This window comes from Arvicola amphibius, chromosome 15 (assembly GCF_903992535.2).
Source record: "Arvicola amphibius chromosome 15, mArvAmp1.2, whole genome shotgun sequence".
NCBI lineage: Eukaryota > Metazoa > Chordata > Mammalia > Rodentia > Cricetidae > Arvicola > Arvicola amphibius.
In genome coordinates, this window is record NC_052061.1 from 45,149,559 (window position 1) to 45,172,606 (window position 23,048).

Here is a 23,048-nt window from a genome sequence, read left to right on the forward strand (position 1 = left end):
TGGTGCTCAAGCTCACTGTCTCCTTTTCCGTCCAGTCCAGGACCCCAGCCCAATGAATGGCGCCACCACAGTGAGATTGGGCCTACCCACCTCAGCGGACCCAGTCCAGAAACTCCCTCATGGGTAATGCCCCAAGGTCTGTCTCCTGGGTGATTCTAGAATCTCTTAAGCTGACCATCCATCAGGCCATGGAGGCCCTAACGTTAGCTTTGTGCGCCTGCCTCCTGCAGGGCCCTCAGGTGTCCATAACCTCAAGGTAGGGGCTCTTACTCCTGCCGTATCCCCAGCCCCGCCCCAGCTCCTTAAAGGGAAAGAGAGCTTGCTTCACATACCTCCTGACCCCAGTGTCCAGAACAGACTCCTGTGCAAAGGCTGCACTTTAAGCAGCTCTGAGGTTAATCGTTTCCCGCTGATCCCAAACTGAAGACACTGCCCTCCACATCGTCTCACAGCCCCAGCTCTCCACAAACTGTGGGTTCCATGCCCGCTACCTGACAACTGTACAGTCTCATTCCAGTGAAAGCATCTGCGTGTCGGTCCCTACGTCGGACCTGATTCCTGATACCTATCTCTACTGTCCAGTGTGATGCCTGGCAGAAAATACGGGCTCAGTTAACACTTGCTTAACTAAATGGGCTCTGTAGCTCTTAGCCCATCCTCCATCCCCTGGACCCAGATTGTCACCAGAGTCACTCTGGTACCATCCGTCAGTCCTCACAGATTGTCTCTCTGTTTCTTGTTCTAGAATAGAGAATGCACCAAAGGCAGGTCTGAAACACTCCATCCCATCCCCGAAGAGTTACTCGTATGTAGTAGTCACTGGGTGAATGGTTCTGTGTAGCCAAACTGAATGTCAGATGTGGCCCCGCCATGGTCTTCAGGAGCCGATTTTCCTGGGTACACTGTGAATGCTATAGGCGGGTTATTTACTCATCGCTAACCTCAGAAGCACACTTTGTGCAGAAGTGTTTGATCTGCTTCTAGTGTCCCTCAGCCTCAAATCCATCACTTCAGTGATTCCACCCCCATATGTCTATGAGCTGTGTTTATTTCCCTTGCCGCTTCCCCACCCTGCCGGCGTTGTCAGCAACCGCTAAATCTGGGGAAATGAGCTCAGCCTGCTTAGCCACAAGGCCCCAGCCGGGAATGAGGAAGCGGCAGGTGACAGCCAGATATAAATGTGCATATTAGCACCGGGAAGCCTAAAGACAAACAGAAGGCAAGCTCAAACCTTTCCTGCCTGGGGTAGGGAGGCCCTTACTCACCCGCTGCGGTAGGAATAAGTCACATTTTTATAAGGAAGCACACTTGAGACCTCCTGGATTTAGAGACAGCCTGATCCTGGCCTCATGTGGTCCAAGTGGATGAATCAAAGCCCAGGCAGACAGCAACTTGTTCTGCTACAGATAATACCTCTGCCAGTCCATTGTGATATTTACAGAGCAGGCACTGGGAGCAACTAGCCCGAAAAGACTATGGTTTCCATTTTCAATGCCTCATGCAAGAAGCTTTGCATTGATTGGTCGTTGCCTGTCCAGCCAAAGCAGGACGTAAGTAGATAAAGGGATTGTATTATAACTGTTCATGCCTATCACTAGAGATATCTGAAATATACGACAGTTGTGGCTGGAGCGGTGGCTCAGCGGTTAAGAGCACTGGCTGCTCTTGCAGAGCCCCTGGGTCCGGTTCCCAGCACCCATGTTGGGTGGCTCACAACTACCTCTAATGCCAGCTCCAGGAGATCCAGTGCCCTCTTCTTACTTCCGTGGCCTCCTCCACTCTCACATGGCGCACATAAATTCATACAGGCTCATACACATGCCCATAAAAATGATAAATAAATAAATCTTTAAATATTCAACCATTCTTCCTTCAAACTTTCCTCGGCTCTGTTGACCCATGTATTTACTTATGTGTTTATTTACTTACTTATTTAGCTATTTCCTTACTTACCTTTTGGTTTTACTTTGCTGGTGACCCAACCCAAGTCTTCACAAATACTAGGCTCTCTGCCACTGGGCTCCGGCCTCACCCTTCCCTTGACTTTCCACGCAACATTCGCACTTGTCCGGAGCACAGTCCGGCAGCTTGCCTTAGTTAACTGCATGCTTCTTTCCATCTGTGTTTCACACTGGGGGGGTCCTGATCAGTTAAGGTCAGAATATTTAAACATCCGATCAAAAGATTGTTTCAATCCTAAACCGGCCTCAAATTCACTGGGTAGCCTAGGAGGATGACCTTGAACTTCTGCTTCTCCTGACTCCACCTCCTAAGTGCTGGGCTTAGATGCACTGCCACTGACCCCATGGCTTCCTCCGGGCTACATAAGTACTCTACAAACCGAGCCACATCCCCTGCCTATAGGGATGAGGTTTGACTTGTACAGATATGCCACTCTGTGCCATCTATTAGCTTCTAAAAAGCATGTCTGTAATTGGCTAATTATGATATAACTACAATGGTCCCCATCAGAAGGCTCCAAATGAGACATGGCCTTTATTCTAGTGGCGTTCAATTGTTATGGTCAAGGTGGCTATAAACAAGCGATGAGCACATATGACCATCACAGAGCACAGTGATCACCGAAAGAGAAACAGCCCGTTGTTATTCGTTGCTGCATAACCAATGACCTGGAACAAAATGATCTGAACCCATAGGCATTTCTGACTTTACAGTCCCCGTGTCTAGGAATCTAGTGCTGCTCAGCCATGCCCTGTGTTTATGACACTCTTGCTGAGCCGTCCCCAGTGGGTTGGTCCAGAACAGAAGGTTGGACCCAGGAAGGGTCCACATTCCAGCTCGCTCAGTGGCTGTTGGCCTCGGCTTTCCACCACCTTTTCAAACAATGTTGTGCCAGTCCACTGGGTAACATAAGCCATCTGTCCTAGTTTAAGGGTGAGATGTTTAAGCACTTGGTCCCCAGATAGTGGTGCTCTTCTGGGTTGTCAGGAGCCCTTAGGAGGTGGAGCCTAGCTACAGAAAGTGGGGATCAGTCCTTGAAGGTGACAGCTGCTTCTGGTTTTAACCAGACCTCTCTGTATCCTGATTTACCAAGATGCAGTATATCACTTTAAGTTCCTGCTGCTGTGAACAGGCAGCAAACCCACTCCTAGCCTGTTCTGTCTGTCCCCACTGCTAGCCTGTGCTGTCTGTCCCCATCTTAGCCTGTGCTGTCTATCCCCGTCATAGCCTGTGCTGTCTGTCCCCATCCTAGCCTGTGCTGTCTGTCCCCATCCTAGCCTGTGCTGTCTGTCCCCATCCTACCCTGTGCTGTCTGTCCCCGTCTTACCCTATGCTGTCTGTCCCCACTGCTACCCTATGCTGTCTGTCCCCACTGCTAGCCTGTGCTCCCTGATTCATGCACCAGAATAAACTCTTATTCCCTTGCATTGCTCCTGTCAGGTACTTTGTCATGGTGATGAGAAAAGTCACCGACTTGCCCTCTGTTTTCATGGGCACATGCAGACGGTGAACATAGCACTCATGGCTCTTGTAATCCTCACCCAGCCAGTAAGTAGTACTATCGTCCCATTACCAGAGAGGAAGGAGAGGTAAGAGGACCTACATGGCTGTAACTGGGAGGTTAGGGGAAGTGGGGCGTACAGGGGCTACGGAGAAGGTTAGGAAGGATGTATGAAAAGGCTATATGGAAACCTACCGCCTCACAGCCCAGTGGGTCCAGGGTAGTGATAATCGATTGAATACCGCTCCTCCCTAAGTGCCAGCCAGCTCTATTCAGCGCTTAGGTCTCTGCCTCCATGAAGGCTACCGCACACTGAATAATGAACATCAGCAAATGATCGGGAATTAATTAGCCTGGAGGGAGTAGAGATACAGTGTTCAAAGGTAAGAGAAGGCACAGCACCTAGCAAAGAAATGAGGTCGGCATGAGAAGAGAAATGGGTGGGGCCAAGGCAGAAGAAGGATGGGGCTGTGCCTGGGAACGGCAAAACCTTCCTCCGTGTAACATTGATTCCTTGATTTCCCCCCACAGCTACCATTATGCTTGTTATTAGTGATAAATGTTCCGTTAAACATAGGCTTATGTGGAAGTCATCGTCGCCATGTAAAACATCAAGGGCCCTGTGATTGATTAGCTGCCGTATTTAACGACACCGCTTGACTCTTTTTTTCAAGACGAAACGTTTGGTTTTCAAATCAGTGTGATCAGTGAACCCAGCCCATGTCTGTGGAGACTCACTGGAGGATTGCCGCTGCAGATAGACCGTCTCTCTCCCCCAGTTGCTGGGTTATCTAGCAACAGCCACGGGAAGACTCCCAGGAGAGACCCCAACCGCAATGGACATGCGTGGCTGTGGAATTCAAGCCAGGCGAGCAGCTTGACTCTCTTAGCTGCGTCTTGCAGATCAGATCGCTTCAAATAAAATAAGAACAGCCAATTTCATTTCCCCAGGCTGGAACTATCCATTTCTCAGGCAAAATGAAACTCCAGCTCCCCAAAGTAAGAGCCAACTCTGAGAACCAACAGCTTTGATTTTCAATGGAGGCTGGGACTGTGAGCCTTTTGAGATACAATCTAGTCAGGAAACAGTGGTACATCTTCATTATCAAGAACAGTAGTCAATAGCTCAGCTTGTGTGCTAAGTCCTGGTTAGGTGCTGGGGCCAAAGGTATGGTCCTGGCCTGGGAGAAATTGGTCATCTACTTGGGGAACAAGTCAACAGGTATTTAGAATAAAGTCAGACAGGCTAGGGAGATGACTTCGTCAAAAACCTACTTTCCTCAAGAGTATGAAGACCTGAGTTTGATCCCCAGCACCTACAGAAAAGCTGGGTTTGATGGTATGCGCCTGTAATCCCAGATCTGGGTTGTGTTACACAATCGAAGAAAGAAGAGCAGCAAACCCTGAGGCCCAGGCTTGTGTCTTTCCAGCCATGTTGGTGGCACAGTTCAGAGGAGCTGTGAAATTAGCTTGACTGTAGCCACCTGCCCTTTAATCCTTGAACCAAGTAGACGGGAGCATCAAGAGAGGCCTGTGGCACAGGCAGCTGAGCTTGGAGAGGGCTGTGGGGCATCCACCTCCCTCTTTAGTTTGTGTAGAGACAGGGCAGCTAGGCAGTTGTGGGGGGTGCTTTTCCCTACAGAGACAGAGTGCCTCCCTGCAGACAGTGATCTGCTTCTTTAATGCTTGGGAAGGCAGAGCCCTACACTGAGCCTGGGAGTGCGGGAGAATTGCAGACGGTCCTTACATTCTGCAGCTCTTTAATCCTCCCAGAATCTGACTGTCCAAGCTTGGGTTTGTGAGTTGCTATGATTCAGTCAGACCAGAAGGGTGCTGAGACCCAGGTCTCTGTATCAAGGGTGTTTCCTAAAGAAGACAACCATGGCTGGATACTCAACTAATACCATCTCTGTATGTAACAAGTGCAGAGTGGCCAAGAGGCATTATACATTGGCCCATGAACTTCAAGTAAGAGTGACCACAAGGAGCTAGGGAGCCAAAAAATGACTTTTGATAAAAAACAGCAAGGTGGGAAATAGGACCAAGAAAGCAAAGCTTCCATGAGCAATACAGGAGTATCAAAGCTTCCAAGGGGCGTCTTGTCTAGTGTTTAAATTGGAATGGCATCTCTGGGATGCATGGACAGATGCTTTTATTGCTGCTTGCCTTCTTTGTGTTCTCATTGTATTTGTGTGTGCACATATGGGTATACACATGTTTGCATATGTGTAGGTACATGTGTATATGTGTGTGTATGCATGCATACATGTGAATGTCCCAACTTGATGTCAAATGATTTTCTCAATTTTTCAGTTGAAGTGAGGGTCTCTCTCCCTGAACTTGGAGCTGCTATGTCTACCTGGCTTTCAAGTGGTTTCAGAGAAGCAGTTTTGCAACTGATGCTTTGTCCTCTGAGTCACCTCCCAAGCCCGGCAATTGTGTTTGCTGCAGAAAAATCCCAAACCCTGTGAGACAAGCAAACTTTCTGTCTTAAAATCGCTTTCCACAGTGAAAACACAGAAGCAGTTGGCTAGCTGACTGGAACCAGGCAGCTAAATTATGAAGGACTTATCCAGTAGACTGGCAGATGTCTACCTAAGCACAGAGATGCCAAAAACTGAGTGTGAGCGTGCGTGCGTGTGTGCGTGCGTGTGTGTGTGTGTGTGTGTGTGTGCACGCGTGTGCGCACATATGTGGGGGGTAGGAGGTGGAGGGTGTCCCACCCCATCACTGCCCATCTTAATTGAGTCTTGGGGTTTGTGGTTGAGTGGGGGAAAGGAAGAGGTTCCTCACTTTCCACTTTTAAAATGATGGCCCTATTTTTACTTTCTTACGATGATTGGCTATGACTTTAGCAATGAAAACTTCGTTAATGTAAGCTTTAAGTTTGCCAGAAAATTGAGACTTTTGGAGCAGCTCGTACAAACTCTACAATTTGTCTCCTTCATACTCTGATGGATTTCCTACCACACTAATCAATCCATTTCCCATTACAGCCATAAAGTTGTATTTACTCCGGGAGATGGAAATTGACTGGTTCATTTTATAAAAATTATTTGTACAGTTACTTAGACAATAAGAGATATGCTGGTGTGCCCTTCTTCACTTTTGTACGGATTCCTCTTTCCTCTGACTTGTGTGTGAACACAAGTTCCTCAACCTTGACCTTTGAACTATTTACAAAGGGGGGTCTTGCGCTTGGGTGATGGCTCAGTCTGCAAAGTTTCTCCAAGCTCGAGGTCTTGAGTTCCATCCCCAGAATCACATGAATCACCAGGCAGGTCAGGCCCATGGGTAATCCCTATGCTGGGAAGGTAATAAGTCGATCAGTCCCTGAGGCAAACTGAACTGTTGAACCTCAGCTTCCAGTGAGAGACCCTGTCTCAAAAATCAAGATGAAAGCCAGAGAGATGGCTCAGTGGGTCAAAGCATTTGCCGCTCTTCTAAAGACCTCAGTTTGACTCCAGTACCCACATGGTGTCTCACAACCATTACCTGAAACTCAAGTTCCAGGGTATCCAAAGCTGTCATCTGGCATCCAAAGGAATCTGAATTCATGCACATATATTCCCACACGGACACAGAGTCAAAAACTGAAGTTAAATGTTTTAAAACAGGATAGATGGTAGCTGGTTGCTTAAGACTAATCTCTGGTTGGGCAGTGGTGGTACACTCCTTTAATCCCAGCACTCGGGAGGCAGAGGCAGGCGGATCTCTGTGAGTTTGAGGCCAGCCTGGTCTACACGAGCTAGTTCCAGGACAGGCTCCAAAGCTACAGAGAAACCCTGTCTCATAAAAAAAAAAAAAAAGATTGATCTCTGACTTCTACAAGCATGCACGCGCACGCGAACACACACACACACTCACGCACACACGCACGCACGCGTGCTAGCGGGGTGGGAATCATTTTCTGCAGAGGAACAAGTTTCAATCTATTTGTCAAGTGATTGGACCACTGCCTTGAAGGGCCTATTGTGCCACTCCGCGGGGTACGACAGCCCTCAGGCTTTATTGTAGTAGCCAGATGATCAATCACACCATTAGACGCAATATTAGTCAAAACTGCCTGGTTGCCCCTCACAGAACCTCTGACTCAAGCATCTTGAGGAAAGGAGAAATTTGTTTGTGCGCAAGACCCACAGGGTCTTACAGGTGACACAGCTTCAAGGAGCGCAGACGGTATTGCAAGGGCTCTGTCTCCAGAGCAGCGGCCGTGGAGGCTGCATGGGTCTGTGCTAGATCCTCTACATACATGCTGTGGTTGCTTAGCTTAAGGTTTTTGTGCGAATCCTAAGAGTGGGAGTGGGGGTATCACTGACCCTTTTGTCTGCTCCTGGGACCCTTTCCCTCCAACTGGGTTGCCTTGTCCAACCTTGATATGAGGGTTTGTGCCTAGTCTTGTTGCTCTTGTTATGCCATGTTCAGTTGATATTACTACTCTTTTCTGAAGGGAAATGGAGGAGCAGTGGATATGAGGGAGAGGGGAGGTGGGTGGGGAGAACTGGGAAGAGCAAAGGAAAGGGAGGCTGGGGGTGCTGGTAGAGTAGAGGGGGGCAATGCAGTCAGGTTGTATTGTATGAGAGAGAGAGGGGGGAGGGAGGGGGAGAGGGAAAGTTTTCTGTCTCTACCTCTGGCTCTGCATTATCTTCCTGATTGGTTGGCTTTCCCTGGGAGGATACAGATGGACATGACCTGTCTGGACTGGATTTTACCACTCCCAAGTTCAATAGAAGAGCTGCCTTTCTCTGTGTACTCCAAGAAAAGTATGTTCCAGATCGAACTTGAGAATTTGAGTTGGGTCACATGCTCAGACAGCCGTCACGGACCCCTAGCTGACTACCTAGGCAAGGTCAGAGAAAGGTTTTTTTTTTAGGAGTTTGATGGTCCTTGGGTCACACACTCGTGGTCCTGACAGGACAGGATGTGAGCAGTGCATAGCTTCTGCCTAAAAAGCAGAACTGAACTAGGAAAATAAAGCCTCAAGGAGCTGGGAAGCGGCTCAGTGCAGAAAGGGCTTGCCACACGGTGTGAAGACAAGCGTTCAGACCCCGGTGCTCACATAACAACCAGGCAGGCATGACAGCACACCTGTAAACCCAGCACCAGGAGGTGGAAACAAGCCTCCTGGGCAAGATAGCTAGATAGACTAGACAATTTGATGTACTCCAGGTTCAGAGGAAGACTCAGCCTTAATAAATAAAGTAGAAGGGCTGGAGAGATGGCTCAGTGGTTAAGAGCATTGGCTGTTCTTCCAGAGGTCCTGAGTTCCATTCCCAGCACCCACATGACAGCTCACAACCATCTGTAATGAGATCTGGCGCCCTCTTCTGGCCTGCAGGCATACATGCAGGCAGAGTGCTGTATACATAATAAATAAATTTAAATAAATAAATACAGTGAAAAGCCATCAACATCAACCTCTGGCCTCCACACACGTGTGCAAATGCATGTGCACACGTGCGCTCATACACACACACACACACACACACACACATACACACACACACACATTATCCATACCCTTCAACTCAGTAATTCCACATCTTGGGATCTACTATGCAAAGACAAACAAAAGCAAAAACTAAGCCCAAATGTAGACAATTTCCTGAGCAAAGATGTTCATTGCTTTGCTATTTAAACTGTCAACACTAGAAAGAGACTTGGTAAGAGAAGATACCACACTGATCACACGACTGTGTCTGACACAGATCTTAAAAGAAGCTCAGGAATATGCTGGTATACATCGTTAAGCACACCCTTCCACACTGGTGGAAAAAATCAACTTGACTTTTTATTCAGTCTTTGAGTGCTTTCAAAACTGTATAAAAGGCTTGGCAGAAGGTTCAGTAAAGCGCTTGACTTACAAGAACAAAGGCCTGAGTTCAAGCCCCACAACACCTGCTTTCAAAAAGAAAAAAAAGGTCAGGCGTGCTGGCTTACATTTGTAATCCCAGCGTTGAGAAGGAAGAGACAGCTAGCCAACTTAGCCTACACGGCCCTAGGTGAGAGACCTTGCCTCCGGAGAACAGGTGGGAAACACCTGAGGAACAGCACTGAGCTGACCACCTTGTGCGTGTAACACTGGAATTCCTGTGTGATACAGACACGTGTATTCATACAAATGCGGGCACACAGAAAATGAGCGCAAAGTTCTATTGTGTGAATAAAGATGATCTATAAGAGACTGAACCTGGAATGCTCGGGTTTTTGACTGGAACCTCTGGAGACACGCATGAAGGATTTGGAAGATTGCCAGCACTAATGGACAACAGCCCTGCCCATTTTGTTGATGATGGGAATCCACATAAAGTAACCTGACGTTTTCCCATGGTACCTGACGGTCAATTTGTCACCTGCACAGTGGGTGCCATTCCCAGCAGCGTCAGACTGAGCATGGTGTCATATGCTGTTCACACTCGGCAGTTAAGGAATCTCAAGACCATCAATCCTGATGGAGCTAGAGCAAAAACCTGGGTAACCCTATCATAGGAGCATGCCGGTACTCCTCAGGATCATGGTCATGGCTTGACTAGAAGCCACCAAGCCGTCCAACAGAGCCTTTCCAACTCATCAAGTTGGTAGCTCAGGCCCTCTTAATTAAAGGACAGTCCATTAAAAGTTTCTGTGGAGCTGGGGAGATGGTTCAGTAGGTGAGGAAGTTTGGCGTACAGGCATTAGGACATGACTTTGGGTCCCAGTACCCACACAAAAAGCTAAGTGTGGTCACATATGTACCCGCAATCCCAGTGCTGAGAGGTCGTGCTGACTGCTCTCCAGGTTCAGTAAGAGACACTGCCGCAAAAGGAAAAGCCAGAGGGTGATAGAACAGGGTACCCAAAGTCTTTCTCTGGCCTCTGCAAATGCACACACGCACGCGCATGTGCGCACGCACATACCCCACACAGAGTCTATGGGAACGAGCTACTACCAACCCTTCACCACATGAGTTTGTAGTTCTGGAAGGAAATGGGAGGTCCCCCATTGTTGTTTTGTTCCTTGTCCCTTCGGGACCCTATTAATTACTGATTGCCACGAACCCCAATTTTGGAAGCCATCACACTGGCAGGCTGTGAATGAGATTGTGAACACCTTCTGTTTTTGAAGGTGGCCTCACTCGGGCTCTCTCAGCGAGTCATTAAGAAATCAGTTCAAGTGACTGAAGCAGATGAGGAAGCCTTTATCCGCAGAGAAATCCTCTGGCCAGGCTGGCTCTGGGCAGCCGTCTCCTTTTCTCCAACGTACAATGTCCACATAGCTCTTATGTGGCTGCACCCAGAGGCTCCTGTCCCAGCTCTGCTGTGGTGTGAGACAGCTCACCTTGCTCTGCCAGCTGGTGATACCAAATTGTCACCAGAGGGGTCAAAGTTACTTTCCCATACTGCCCAACACAGACAGAGTTGGCCTGGCTGTCACACCCTGGGTCGGGTGATTTATTGGTGTCTCTGATCAGAGATGATTTTAGAAGTTTTCCATATAGAAAACACACAGAGGTGGTTGCCGAGTCTCCAAAGGAAGCATGGCTGCAGCTTACCAGAAAAAGGGGTGCTGAGTGACCGACACCCTCTGCCCCATAAGGAGGATTTACAAACAGCCTCACACGCTCCATCTCAGAATCCTAGCTGCGTGGTTAGCTGTTTTGAATGTTTCAGCACCATGAGAAACACGCACCCTGACTTTATACTAAGAATAACGAAGAGACAGTAGCAAGGATAAGGCAGTTTATCTTATGAGTTTGCAAAGGTCCTGGGATGGCAGGGTATGAGAGCCCAGAGAATAGAATTCTGGCCCCCTCCTTTTCCCCTCACTCAGTAATCAGGATGGCACCATCTTACATGCCAACTAGGTCTTGTTTTTCCCTCCATTCCCTACTCTTTTTCCTCAATAAAAGCCACGTGTGGCTTCTTCTCTATGTGTTATAAGAAATACTCTGTGCTGTAAAGCTTACCAGGCACATAACCTCATTATAACTACGGGTCACTAGGCCAGCTTGGCTGTTAGCAATTTTCTAGTCTAAACTTCTAGCTGGGTGAGGGGGTAACTTAGAGTTGGTTCGGGGGATGGGGGAGGGCGGGTATCAAGACTAGCAGACGTCAGCCATATTTTGTTTTGTTTTGTTTTGTTTTTTTGGTTTTATTTTTTATTATGTGTATTTGAACCTAAGCTGACTCAATGCAGTTTTCCAAGTGAACCACAGATTTTATTTCTTACAAACATGGCCTTTGAGATATGTCCAGTGGTCAAGAAATATATGAATAAAAAGATCTAATCATGCAGTCTCGATGATGGTAAATTTGTGAGTCCGTGTTTACATTCAAATACGAAGTCCAGATTTAGTACTCTGGGATATTAAAAGAACAACAACAGCAACAAAGGAAATACCACATAAGAGACACTAAACCTCATTTATTTTTCTACCTGTACAATGGAAGCAGTGATCAGCTTGATTGCTTGTAAGAAAGACCCACTGTATTGTGACGAATAGTGTCCCTAGGGTTTCTAAAGCTACCATCTTTGTCATGACCTCAGAAGTGGAGTTATCCTATGTCCAGATCAGCTTCAGAAGTTTTCTTGACATGGCAAGGGTAGGTATGAACATCCACCAAGAATATATGCCCACACCCAGGTCATAGAACATTCTAGAATGTAGAAAATCTCCCTCTAACAAGGACAAGTCAGTAGATTCCATTCTGGTTGCCATTTCCAGTCTATAGATGCTAACTATCACTCTAGAATGATTTCAACAAAGATATATATATATTTAAAATGTTATGGGCCAGCTTCCCCTATAGTCAATTGATCACTATCCTAATTGTCATCATAGAACCTTCATCCAGTAACCTGTGGAAGCAGATGCAGAGATCCCCAGTTAAGCACTGGGCCCAAGCTCCCCGGAGACCAGTTGATAAGAGGGAAGAGGAATTATATGAGCAAAGGGGTCAAGATCATGATGGGGAAACCCACAGAGACAGATGACCCGAGTTAGTGGGAGCCCACTGACTCTGGACTGACAGCTGGTGAACCTGCTGAGGACCAAACTGGGCCCTCTGAATGTGGGTGACAGTTCTGTGGCTTGAGCAGTCTGTGGGGACATTGGCAGAGGGACCGGGATTTATCCCTCGTGCATGAACTGTGATTTTGGAGCCTATTTCCTAAGGAGGGATACCTTGCTCAGCCTCAATACATGGGGGAAGGGAGTTGGTTCTGTATTAACTTGATATGCCAGACTCCCCATGGGAGGCCTTACCCTTTCTGAGGAGTAGGTGGGGGGTTGGGTGGTGCGAAGGTGGGGGAGAGAAGGTGAGGGAGGAGGAACTGTGGTTGTGGTTGGTATGTAAAATGAAAAAAAAAAACACTTTTAATTTAAAAAAAAAAAGTTATGGCCAGTTAAAGACTAAGGCATAGGGACCACGCTCACCAGTTCTCCAAAACAGTGCCTCAGATCTAAACCCTGTCTTCTCTGGTGTTTCTTTGCTTTGTAGACCCTGGAAAATCCCAAATATGAACTGATCATTGAGGCTCAAGATATGGCAGGATTGGACGTCGGATTGACAGGCACAGCCACAGCCACCATCGTGATCGATGACAAAAATGACCACTCACCAAAATTCACCAAGAAAGAGGTAGGCTCCAGGGCCGTGTCACAGGGCCCCTGTGGCTGCTGCGTGTCTAAAATGCCTAAGCTCTGGGAGACAAAGGGCTCTTGGTCGTCCATAAGAAAAAGTAACTTTTAATCCCGAAGTGCCATCTCTGCAGTACCGTGTTATTTGAGTCCTGTTGCAATTGTGGGATAAAATAAGAGCAGATGGAGAGACCACTCTGAACAGCAGCAAGGGGGGAGAGTGGATTTTCCTGGTGATTGCATGGTGACCCATGGACATAAAAAAAAGGCTTGAGTTATTGTGTGTTGAGGACCATTGTTTATCACAGGCATAGACCATGTGTTGTTTCCCATTTATACCAGTGAGGGGTTAAGATGTAAGACCTCATTCTACTGCTGACTTGGTGCCTGACCAAGAAGTCACGAGCATTATGCGTGGGATGGACGCATGCTAATGTCAGGGCTTCTTTAGGTCAGAAACAAAGCCACATATTTGATACCATTCCCCCAAAGCTACTTAAGGGTATAGTAAAGCATGTACTGTTTATGAGATGTTGTCGGGATGAGGTGGTAGAGAAGATAATGGGATGGAGATGGTTATGGAGAACACGCCAATGAAGAAGATGAAGGGAATAGTGAGGACCTTGTCACTATGATGACAATGAAATTCTAAACATGGGCCATTCTTATCCAAGGGGCCATTCCATGTTTTATGTGTATTGTGAAAGAGAGTGTGCATGTGTATAAATGTTCATGGGGGGGGCATAGATTTGCATGTACAAGTGTATGCAGAGATGGACACATGCATGTGGAAACCAAATCTTCAAATCACATGCCTTGATCACTTTATACTTTATATACTGAATCTCTAACTTGAGCCAGAGCTCAACGATTCAGGTGACCTAGCTAGTCAGCTCTGAATACAGCCTGTCTCTGTGTCCTGAGCAATGAGACTGTAGGCTGCCGTCCATGCCCACCCAGCTTTCATGTGAATACTAGGGATCCAAACACATGGCAACAACTTTACCTGATGCCCTAGGAAGAGAGGAAAGTAGACACTAAGGTCAAGACTTGCCAGCTCAGAATGTAAATGCTGATCATTTCAAATTGGGACTGTCTTGGATAATGTCTAAGAAGATGTTGCCTAGTATGAACTTCTACATGTATGAGCGTGTCCCACGGGGCGGTCCGCAGGTGTGCTTGTTGGGAATGTGTGTTTTCCACATTTTCTTTATGTAGTGGTCCTTCTTGTTGTGGGTAGAGTACACTTCTTTCTGTTTCAGAGAATTGTTTAACAGCAAAACTGATCCATTACATATAACAAGACTGTGTTCAATAAGGTGTTCACCTCACATACAACTGTCAAGCAGATGGTGCACAGGCAATAGCGGTGGCACTGTTATATCAGTTTCTACAGTCATGACAAAACACCATGACCAAGGTATAGAAGAAAGCATTTTAGTCAAGGTTCACAGTTCCCAAGGGTTAGTGCATGACTACCATGGTGAGAAGATGCTGGAACAGAAGGTGAGAGCTCACATCCTTAGCCACAAGCACCAACCAATGAGAGCTAACTGAGAATGGCTTGGGCTTTGAAACCTCAAAGCCTGCCCCTAATGAGATACTTTCTCCAACGAGGCCATGCCTCTTCATCCTTCCCAAACAGTTCCATCAACTGGAGACCAAGCATTCAAACATACAAGCCTATGGAGACCGTTCTCATTCTAATCACCAAAGCTTCCAAAGGAAGACTTCTGATTTCTCCCTGGAGCTTAGTAGATGTTCATCTAACTCTAGCTGACCAACTTACATTTCCCATCAATCTCAGGTCTTGGGGGCAGAGTTAATCAGTTTCTTGTTAATTTTTAATACACTGTGTTTGCAAATAAGTTTCAAAGATTTAAAACCAAGTATCAATCTTTTTCTTCATTTATTGAGTCCATTTAATTTTCAAATCATACCTTAAGTTGATGATCAGTAATTTAGGTTTAAGAAATAAATTGTTTGCAATTTTAATATAATATTTTTATTAATTCTTTGATAATTTAATACTTTGTCTTTGGATCAAATTCACCCCAAACTTGTCCTTGTTACTTCTCACAGATCTACCTCCACATCCCCCAACTTAGTGCCTCACTTTTTAATAACCACAGAGTTCAGTCTGTGCTATCTATATGCTCAAGGATGTGAAGCCATCCATCAGAGGCCACACCCTTAGAGAAAACTGACTCTCCCATCCCTAGCAGCCATCAACAGCCAAGAGCCCCTCAACCAGTGGTTGGGGCTCCTGAGCTACCCCCCCCTGCTGGAATGTTAACTGGCTCCATCTTGTGCAACCTGAGTTCTTCCCACATACATATTTTGTGGTCAAACCACAACATTACAATATGTATGTAATATTATGTATGTATGTAATATGTATTAAGGCCATACAACTTTACTCTGGTTCACTAGCTGAGAAACAAGAGCAAACAAGACTCGAAGAAAGCCCCAGTTTTTTCAGAGGGGTGAAACTGTCCAGTGGACCCAGAGATCTAGACAGACACATCCGTCAGAGGCAGCCTGTGATGTGGCCTCTAATTCCCAGGGTCTGTGACATGGTATCCCAGAAGTCTTACTTTCCTGAAGTCTTTGGCTTTTTCAATATGAAGGTATTGTCTTAAGCAACTACCTAGCGATGACTCATAATTCTTTTCCTCTCCCCTATTGGCCTGCACATTCTCCAGGGCTTCATCGCACCTTAGATAGGTAGCATCGCTTTCTACAAAAAGATGAAAACAAAAGATCCTACTTTTCCTCCAGCACAATGGATTCTTTAGATTTTGTTTCATATGATTGACAGCTGGGAGCCGGCTCCGCCTTCAGAACACATGTCCCTATTGGACAACTTGTGTAAATGCTAAAGATTATTGTCGCATTGCAGAAAACCCCTATCAAGCCTCTGTCGTGTATATAGGAGTTGCGCCTTTTCCAGTGGTCCCGTGTAATGGCTAATCTTTGCATTGATGCCACTTGGCAGCCAGGCTGTCATCCGTGGCCCTGTTTTCTGACCTGTTACAAGTTCTGTGTTGTCTTTACTGACGTGAGTGTGATGAGCTGAGTCGCCCAGCGTGTAAATCTGTTTCTAATGTGTTTATGACAACATCCCCCTATCCCCACCGCATTTAGCAAACAATGAAGGAGCCGTTTCCTGTCTGATGTGGAATATCTGTTTTTTCCCCTCGCAGAATTGGCTGAGGCCAGAGGACAGGGGTTTATTTCATCTCTAACTTTATCACTTTTGATCCTCCATCTGTTATGGTTTTATTAGTAGCAGGTTTATTGAGACATTATTCATGTACCATAGAGCTCACCCTTGATGATGTGCAAGTCATTGGATTTTAATACATTCACAAAACCATGTGGCCATAACTGCTCTCTGGTTTAAGCACATTTTTTTGTTGCCCCTCGAAGAAATCTTCATCATCATCGCTCACTTCCCTCTGACCCCTCACCTGGCAGCAATTTTGCTCTCAGTCTCCAAGGATTGGTTATTCAGGACATTTCACATCAAGAGAACCCTGTAGTATTCTTTGTGACTGGCCTCTTTGCTTAGCATGTTTTCTAGGTTCATCCTTGTTGTAGGGTCAATGCATGCTTCTTTTGATGACTAAATAATACCCCACTCTGGGCTAGATCTCATTTTGTTTAGCCATTCATTTATCCAAAGGCATTTTCAATTGTTTGGGTACTCTAAGTAGGCTGCTGTGACTACTCATATACAATCTATATTTTTTTAATCTGAATTTTCTCTTTTATAACTTTTATTGAATTTATTCTTTGACAATGTCATACATGTTTATGATGAATAATCCTTGGTACTCTCACACCCAACCCTCTCTCATCTCTTCCACACCTGTCATCCTTCCCCACTTCCCTTCAATGTGCCTTCTCCCACATTCATTTTGTTTTGTTTTGTGAGCCGCTGAGTTTAGCCCAGGGCATCTGTGTGACACGGGTTTCAAAATCCCAACTGGAGATAGTGGCTGTCCCTCCCCATCTACCAACGTTTGGAATTTCAGTTCACAGGGGTTTGACCCTAGGGTGAGCCCCTCCCTGATCCATGACAGACTGATGATGGGCCCGGCCCAATTACTGCACACCATGTTTATAAGCTGGAGATCATCTTTAAAAGTTGAAGATGGCATTTGCGAGCCCTTCTCCCCATTCTCTAGCTCTTAAATCCTTTCTACCTCCTCTTCTTCAGTGTCCCCTGGGCCTTAAAGGGGATGGCAGAAATATCCTGGTAAGAGCTACATCCTCAGTTGTCACATGTCCTCTACACCTGGAGCTATCCCCCAGGGTTCCTCGCAAACAGAAGCTTCTAGATTTTCTTTCTATTTCACAGTGTCTAGACTGGAAAAAGAAGTCGCCCACAGCATCCCTCCAAATTAGCCACCTGAAGTCCCTCCCTTGTTTTATCGGGGCATTTTGAAATGTGTAGGTTGCGCTCAGTATGGCTTACCCAAGAGACACCATCTTCGGAATAAACACAGGACTGTCACAGGGGTCAGTACATCCAGCCTGGGGGATTGAACTCTTGACCAACGACACAAACTCCCACCATAAGTAGAACAGCAGCCATGCCTGGAAGCTCCCCCCTGCCCCAAGTACCCACTGCACCTCTGTCCCCTGGCTCCATTCTCTTCCTAGGTTTCCTCTTTTACAGCAGATCTCTCATGAACAGCTTTGGTGGCGTTCCTCCGCCTTCCCACATAGCCAGAGTCTATCTGCATGCATTACCATGCGAATATATCTGAATGTACTCGTGGACTCTTATGTGTGAACATTTGGGTTGCTTCCTGTGTGGAGTCAGTTTGGGTAGTACTGGGGCAAACCTGGTGGGCTGTGACTTTGGGGCCTATGTGAATGCATGTGTATGATTCTGTTCGGGGTTCACCTCTGGCTGCAGGGGTTGAATGCACTTTGTGGATACAGCCAGGACTCTAAGGCAGTTACCTGGGTTTATATTGAACCAGCCCATGAGAGCTGCAGATGCTGCACTGCTATTGGGCTGCTGTGCAGAATTCTAGGTCTACTGCTCTCCATTTGGGGTTGTGCTTATTGTCTGTCTGTTTAGCCTCCCTGGCCTGTTTGCAGTGGTGTGTCACAGTGGCTACCTTTGAATGTCTTGGTGAGCACTGATGTTGACCTCCTTCATTTACCCCTTGACCATTGGCTTCTGTTTGGGGGAGAGGTCTCTAGATGCTTCTAAATGCTTCTTTGTGAGGCCAGAGGCTAATGTCAAGTGTGGTTCTTCAGATGCCATCCAGCTTGCCTTTGCATCAGGGTCTTTCAGTGAACTGGAAGCTCACTGACTATCTAGGCTGGACAGCAGGCCCCAAGGATCTCCCTGTGTCTGCTTCCCAGAACTGGGATTACTCGGGTCCTCATTCAAGTGCCAGGCACTTTTCTCCCTTCTCCCCAGACACATCTTATAACCTGGGTTATAAGGTCCTGGGGAGACGGTTCAGTGGTTAAGTGTGCTTGCTGCTCACTGGGCTTCAATATAGCCACAAAATCATGTGGCCATAACTACTATCTGATTTAAGAACATCTTTGTCACCCCACAAAGAAACCTGCACCATCAGCATTCACTTCTCATTCCCCTGCCCCTCAACCCTACCAGCAATTAATCTGCTATCAGTCTCCAGTGATTGGTTATTCAGGGCATTGCAGATCAATGGAATCCTGTGATATATAGTCCTTTGTAATCCTAGCACTCCGGAACTGGAGGCAGAAGGATCAGAAGTTCGAGATCATCCTCAGCTACACAGAGGTTGTGGACTACAGGAGACTCTGTATCAGAAAGGAGAGGAAGAGGAGAGAAGGGAACTGAAGGGGAGTGAAAGAAAGTGGAGCAAACTCCCCTTATACCCTCAGTCTTTCTCCAGAAGTCTGGGGTGGTGTATTTACTCAGCCCTCCAAGTTTCTATGCCATCAATGTTAGGGAGGCAGGAGAATCTCTGTGAACATACTAAGTCGTGATTTCCCCTAGGAGAGCCTGCAAACCTCCCTGCACCTGTTTCTAAACACATAATTACACATTCCCTTTGCTCAGTGGAGAGTCACCCCCACAGCCATATTTCTGAGAAAATCGAACCCATGTAAATTATCTGACTTGGGTGGCTTTCCTGGAGGGTGGAACCCAAGACATTTTAACAACCAGATAAATCTCAGAAGATGATTAAATGTTTGTCCAAACAGTCCCCAACTCCCTCTTCCCACGAAGCATTTTCTTGCCATTAGAGGGAAATTTGTGAGACTTCTGTCGGGCCTCAGAATCCCCATTTAGCTGATAGTTCTCTGTTGGCTGAGATTTTGAACCACACCAAACCTGAGCCATGAGGTCTTCACCAGGCTTTGTGCAGAGTGATGGGCTGAGCCCAGATGTAGAGAGAAGAGAGGCATGATGGGAATGAAGCAGCTATGCACAAGTATAAGCAACTTTCCCCTCTGTAAACAGCAGTGTCCCTCAGAGCGCCTAGGCCCCCAGTCTGTCCACTTCTGGGCAAACCTTTCACCTGAGATCTGGCTCAAAAAACGGCATCCTCTGCTCGCCGTCCCATAACTGAGGAGGGTTTTCATGAAAACCAGCTGATGCTCTCTCCCCATGCTCACCTTCTGAAGAAGAGGGGAGTTCATTGCTTTCTTCTCCCACACCAAGGATCATGGGAAACATGGGATCCTCCACTAAATCTAGTATTCAAGCTTCAGAGGTCCTTCAGGCAGGGCAGGGGCTGGATTTCCTGTCATTGCTCTGTGTGTGTGTGTGTGTGTGTGTAACATTTATCTGTTTGGGGGAGGGTCCATGTCATGATGCCTACATAGAGGTCAGAGGACGATTTTCTTCTTCCACCATGCGGGTCCTGGGGACTGAACTCAGGTCAACAAGCTTGGCAGCAAGGGCCTGTAATGGCTGAGCCATCTCACCAGCCCAGAGTGGGGGATTTCTTGACCACAAAGAATAAAGAGAAACATTCTCCAAGGAAAAGCCAAGACCTGTGAATAGAAGCCATCTTTCAGCTAATGAAGGAGTTGGGAGTTGGGATGACCTCTTCACTCTGTCACAAACTGTCCTCTGGCGGCAGAGTGGCATTGCATAAACTGCTGACACACCCATGCTGACTCTAGACCGTGCTCATGTGTGGTGTAAAATGTCCGGATTTTTGGAAGTGGGAAAAAAGTATCTGTCGTGTGACTTAGTTGCTCCCGGAGGTAGACAAAGACAGCCAAGTGATTGATTGCATTAATCAGTCTTTTGTAATTATACCCGTGATGCATTGAGCCCCACTATCCCTGTGTGAACTCCCATGCAAATTTTGTGCCTCCCTCACCCTCTGGTGATGCTCAGAGGGTCAAGAGCAACTCAGTGGCAATAAAAGCCATTTTTCACTCCAGCTGGCAGAGTCTCAGCCCTGATCCCCCCGCCCCCCGCAGCACAGTGTCCTCTGAAGACTCCATGCACCTGCCTCTATTCAAAGGCAACATCCTCACACTAAAGGCAACAACCACGTGGTTTCTAAAACACCCACCATGTGACTCTGAGGAAGGAGCACTGCAACTAGCAAAATGAATTTGCAGCGCATGAGCCTGAGTTCTTAATGGAGATCCAAGAGCCACCAGAGTGGAGAAGGCTGGAAAGCGGCACAGCCCTTCCCAACCCGCCTTGTACTGAACTGTTTTACAAGTAAGGTCATAGAGTCTCAGGCCCTGGTGGCTGCAAACAGTGCCCGTGGGCCACGTTGCCTTCATCCCTGCCAGATGTCAACACACCCTCATGCCACTGTCTGGGCATACTGTTTCCTTTTACCCCAGCTCCTCTCCTTTCCTTCGTACCTGAAAAACCCCAGTTTAACCTTCAACATCCAGGTTGTCAATCTCCCAGTTCATTGCTCCTCCCACTCGGTGCCAGCACAAGTTTGACATCCCGCTCGCTTGGCATTGTCGTGTTGTTGTGACTTGTTTCATCGAGTCTTCGCTACATAAGCTCCTGTCCTGGTTTTGTTGTGTCATTGTGATTAAAAAAAAAAACCCTGGCACTAAGCAACTGAGCAGAGAAAGGGTTTATTTTGATAGCAATTCTTACTATGAGGAAGCCAAAGCAGGAGCTTAGTCATTTCTTACCCACTGTCAAGAGCAGAGAGAAACGCATGCATGCACGCTCACTGGCTCACTGGCTTGCTTGCTTGTGCTCAGTACTATTGCTCCACTCTTAGGAAGTGTAGGACCCTCCTGCCTAGGGAAGGGTGCTGCCCACAGCGGGCTGGGTCTTCCCACTTTGATTACCACCATCAAGGAAATTCCCCATGGATGATGCAGGCCAACCTGATCTAAACAGTCCTTCATTGAGACTTTCCAGGTGATTCTAGGTTGTGTCACATTGACATTTAAAGCTGACCATGTCCAAGGCCACCTGAGTACTTTGGCAGCTATTAGTAGGCGCCTGAGCCTTTCACTGGACTCCATTGTTTACTCTAGCACTAAGCATGGAAGTGACATGAAACGTTTGATTTGAGGTTTTCTTTTGCGATATGAGTCTTGCTGTCTATCCCAGGATGGCCTTGAACGCGTGGATATCTTCCTGCCTCAGTTTCTCACGTGCTAGGCTTGCAGATGAGAGCCTTTATACCCAACTAGAGATAAATTTATTATTCATTCAGAATATATTTATTGCAGACTTCATTTTAGCTTCTAGTACAGTGTTAATGATCTTCCGGGTCTGTGTTACATAGAGTATTGCACATATATACTTGTCTGAGTTGTACGTGATGTTTAGTGTGTATTTCTCTCCCAATACGCACGCACATAACAGGCACATATCCCCCTATAACATATAATATCCCCTTCCAATGTGCCGTGCAACTGCCTGCTTCTGTCACCTCCCTAATGTGGACCACGTCATGGCTAACATTCAGTTGCTTTCAGAGTTACCTCAGAGACAGACCCCTTGGCTTATCTGTAAGGGCATTCCCAGAGAAATTCAATGGGGGAGTTAAGACTCTCCCTATCAAATAAAAAGGCAGAGAAGGGAGCAGGGGAGCCTACTGAGTGTCTACACCCCCTGCTCAGCTTTCTGTCCTGTGGAGATGTGAGGTGAGGAGTCCCACTTCTGCCTAGGTGCCTTCCCCACCATGATACGCTGTCCGCGTAAACTGTGGGTCAGAATAACCCCTTGCCCCGAAGTTGCTTCTTGTGGAGTACTCAGTCACTGTAATAACTAACTAGCACCTGGCTTAGCAAGTGGCAGACGCCTGACAAACTGATGAACAGGGGAGAAAGTATAAATACTTAACTGTGAACAACAGAGATCATCAAATTTAAAGAATCATGCTAAGGGGGCTTTGGAAAGAGTCTCACCCACGCCAGTCGTTTTACAGGTGATGTGCACTGCTCAGGGCACACAACAGGTCCTATACCCATATCCTTGTGGCACAAAAAGCTGCTACAAGTAAATGTGGCATCCCTTCACCAACACAAGCCCCCAGCACTCTACTTCAGTGTTCCTGAGGTGGGCCGAGAGCCACGCTGCCTAGAGGGACAACCTTTTCAGAAGTGAATAAACTCATTGCATAAACTGCCAGAGCCCTGAGTCATCCTTCTTATCAGCCAAGGAAGAAACACAAAACAAGAAAATCCAATGTTAATAAATAATACATAAAGGAGTCCTTACAGTGGAGATGCACAGCACAGCCTGTGAGGCAGGAAAAGAGGCGAGAGAAAAGCCTGCACAGAGCCTACTCACTTCCAGTTCCTTCTTCTAAGTGAGATTAAATGGAGCAGCCCAGAATTGATTCCAATAAATTCAGCTTATTGCAAAGCAAAGCCCAGTTCAGTCAGGGACTGAGCATCCTTCCCCAGGCTCCTGCAGCGTTTTATTCTCGACGTTGACCTGCCCAAGTCCAAGCTTACGGCATTTTATGGGAACTATCTTTGGTTGTCTTTCTC

The 23,048-nt window shown here is 46.9% G+C and overlaps 1 protein-coding gene across 1 annotated transcript in view; it reads left to right on the forward strand.

Moving 5' to 3' along the window:
• Nucleotides 1-23,048, forward strand: part of Cdh13 (cadherin 13) — a 950,975-nt gene that overhangs the window by 826,592 nt on the left and 101,335 nt on the right. Inside the window, exon 8 of the mRNA XM_038312938.1 lies at nucleotides 12,943-13,083. Coding sequence (XP_038168866.1) covers nucleotides 12,943-13,083 — 141 coding nt within the window. The remainder of the gene's footprint in view (nucleotides 1-12,942; nucleotides 13,084-23,048) is intronic.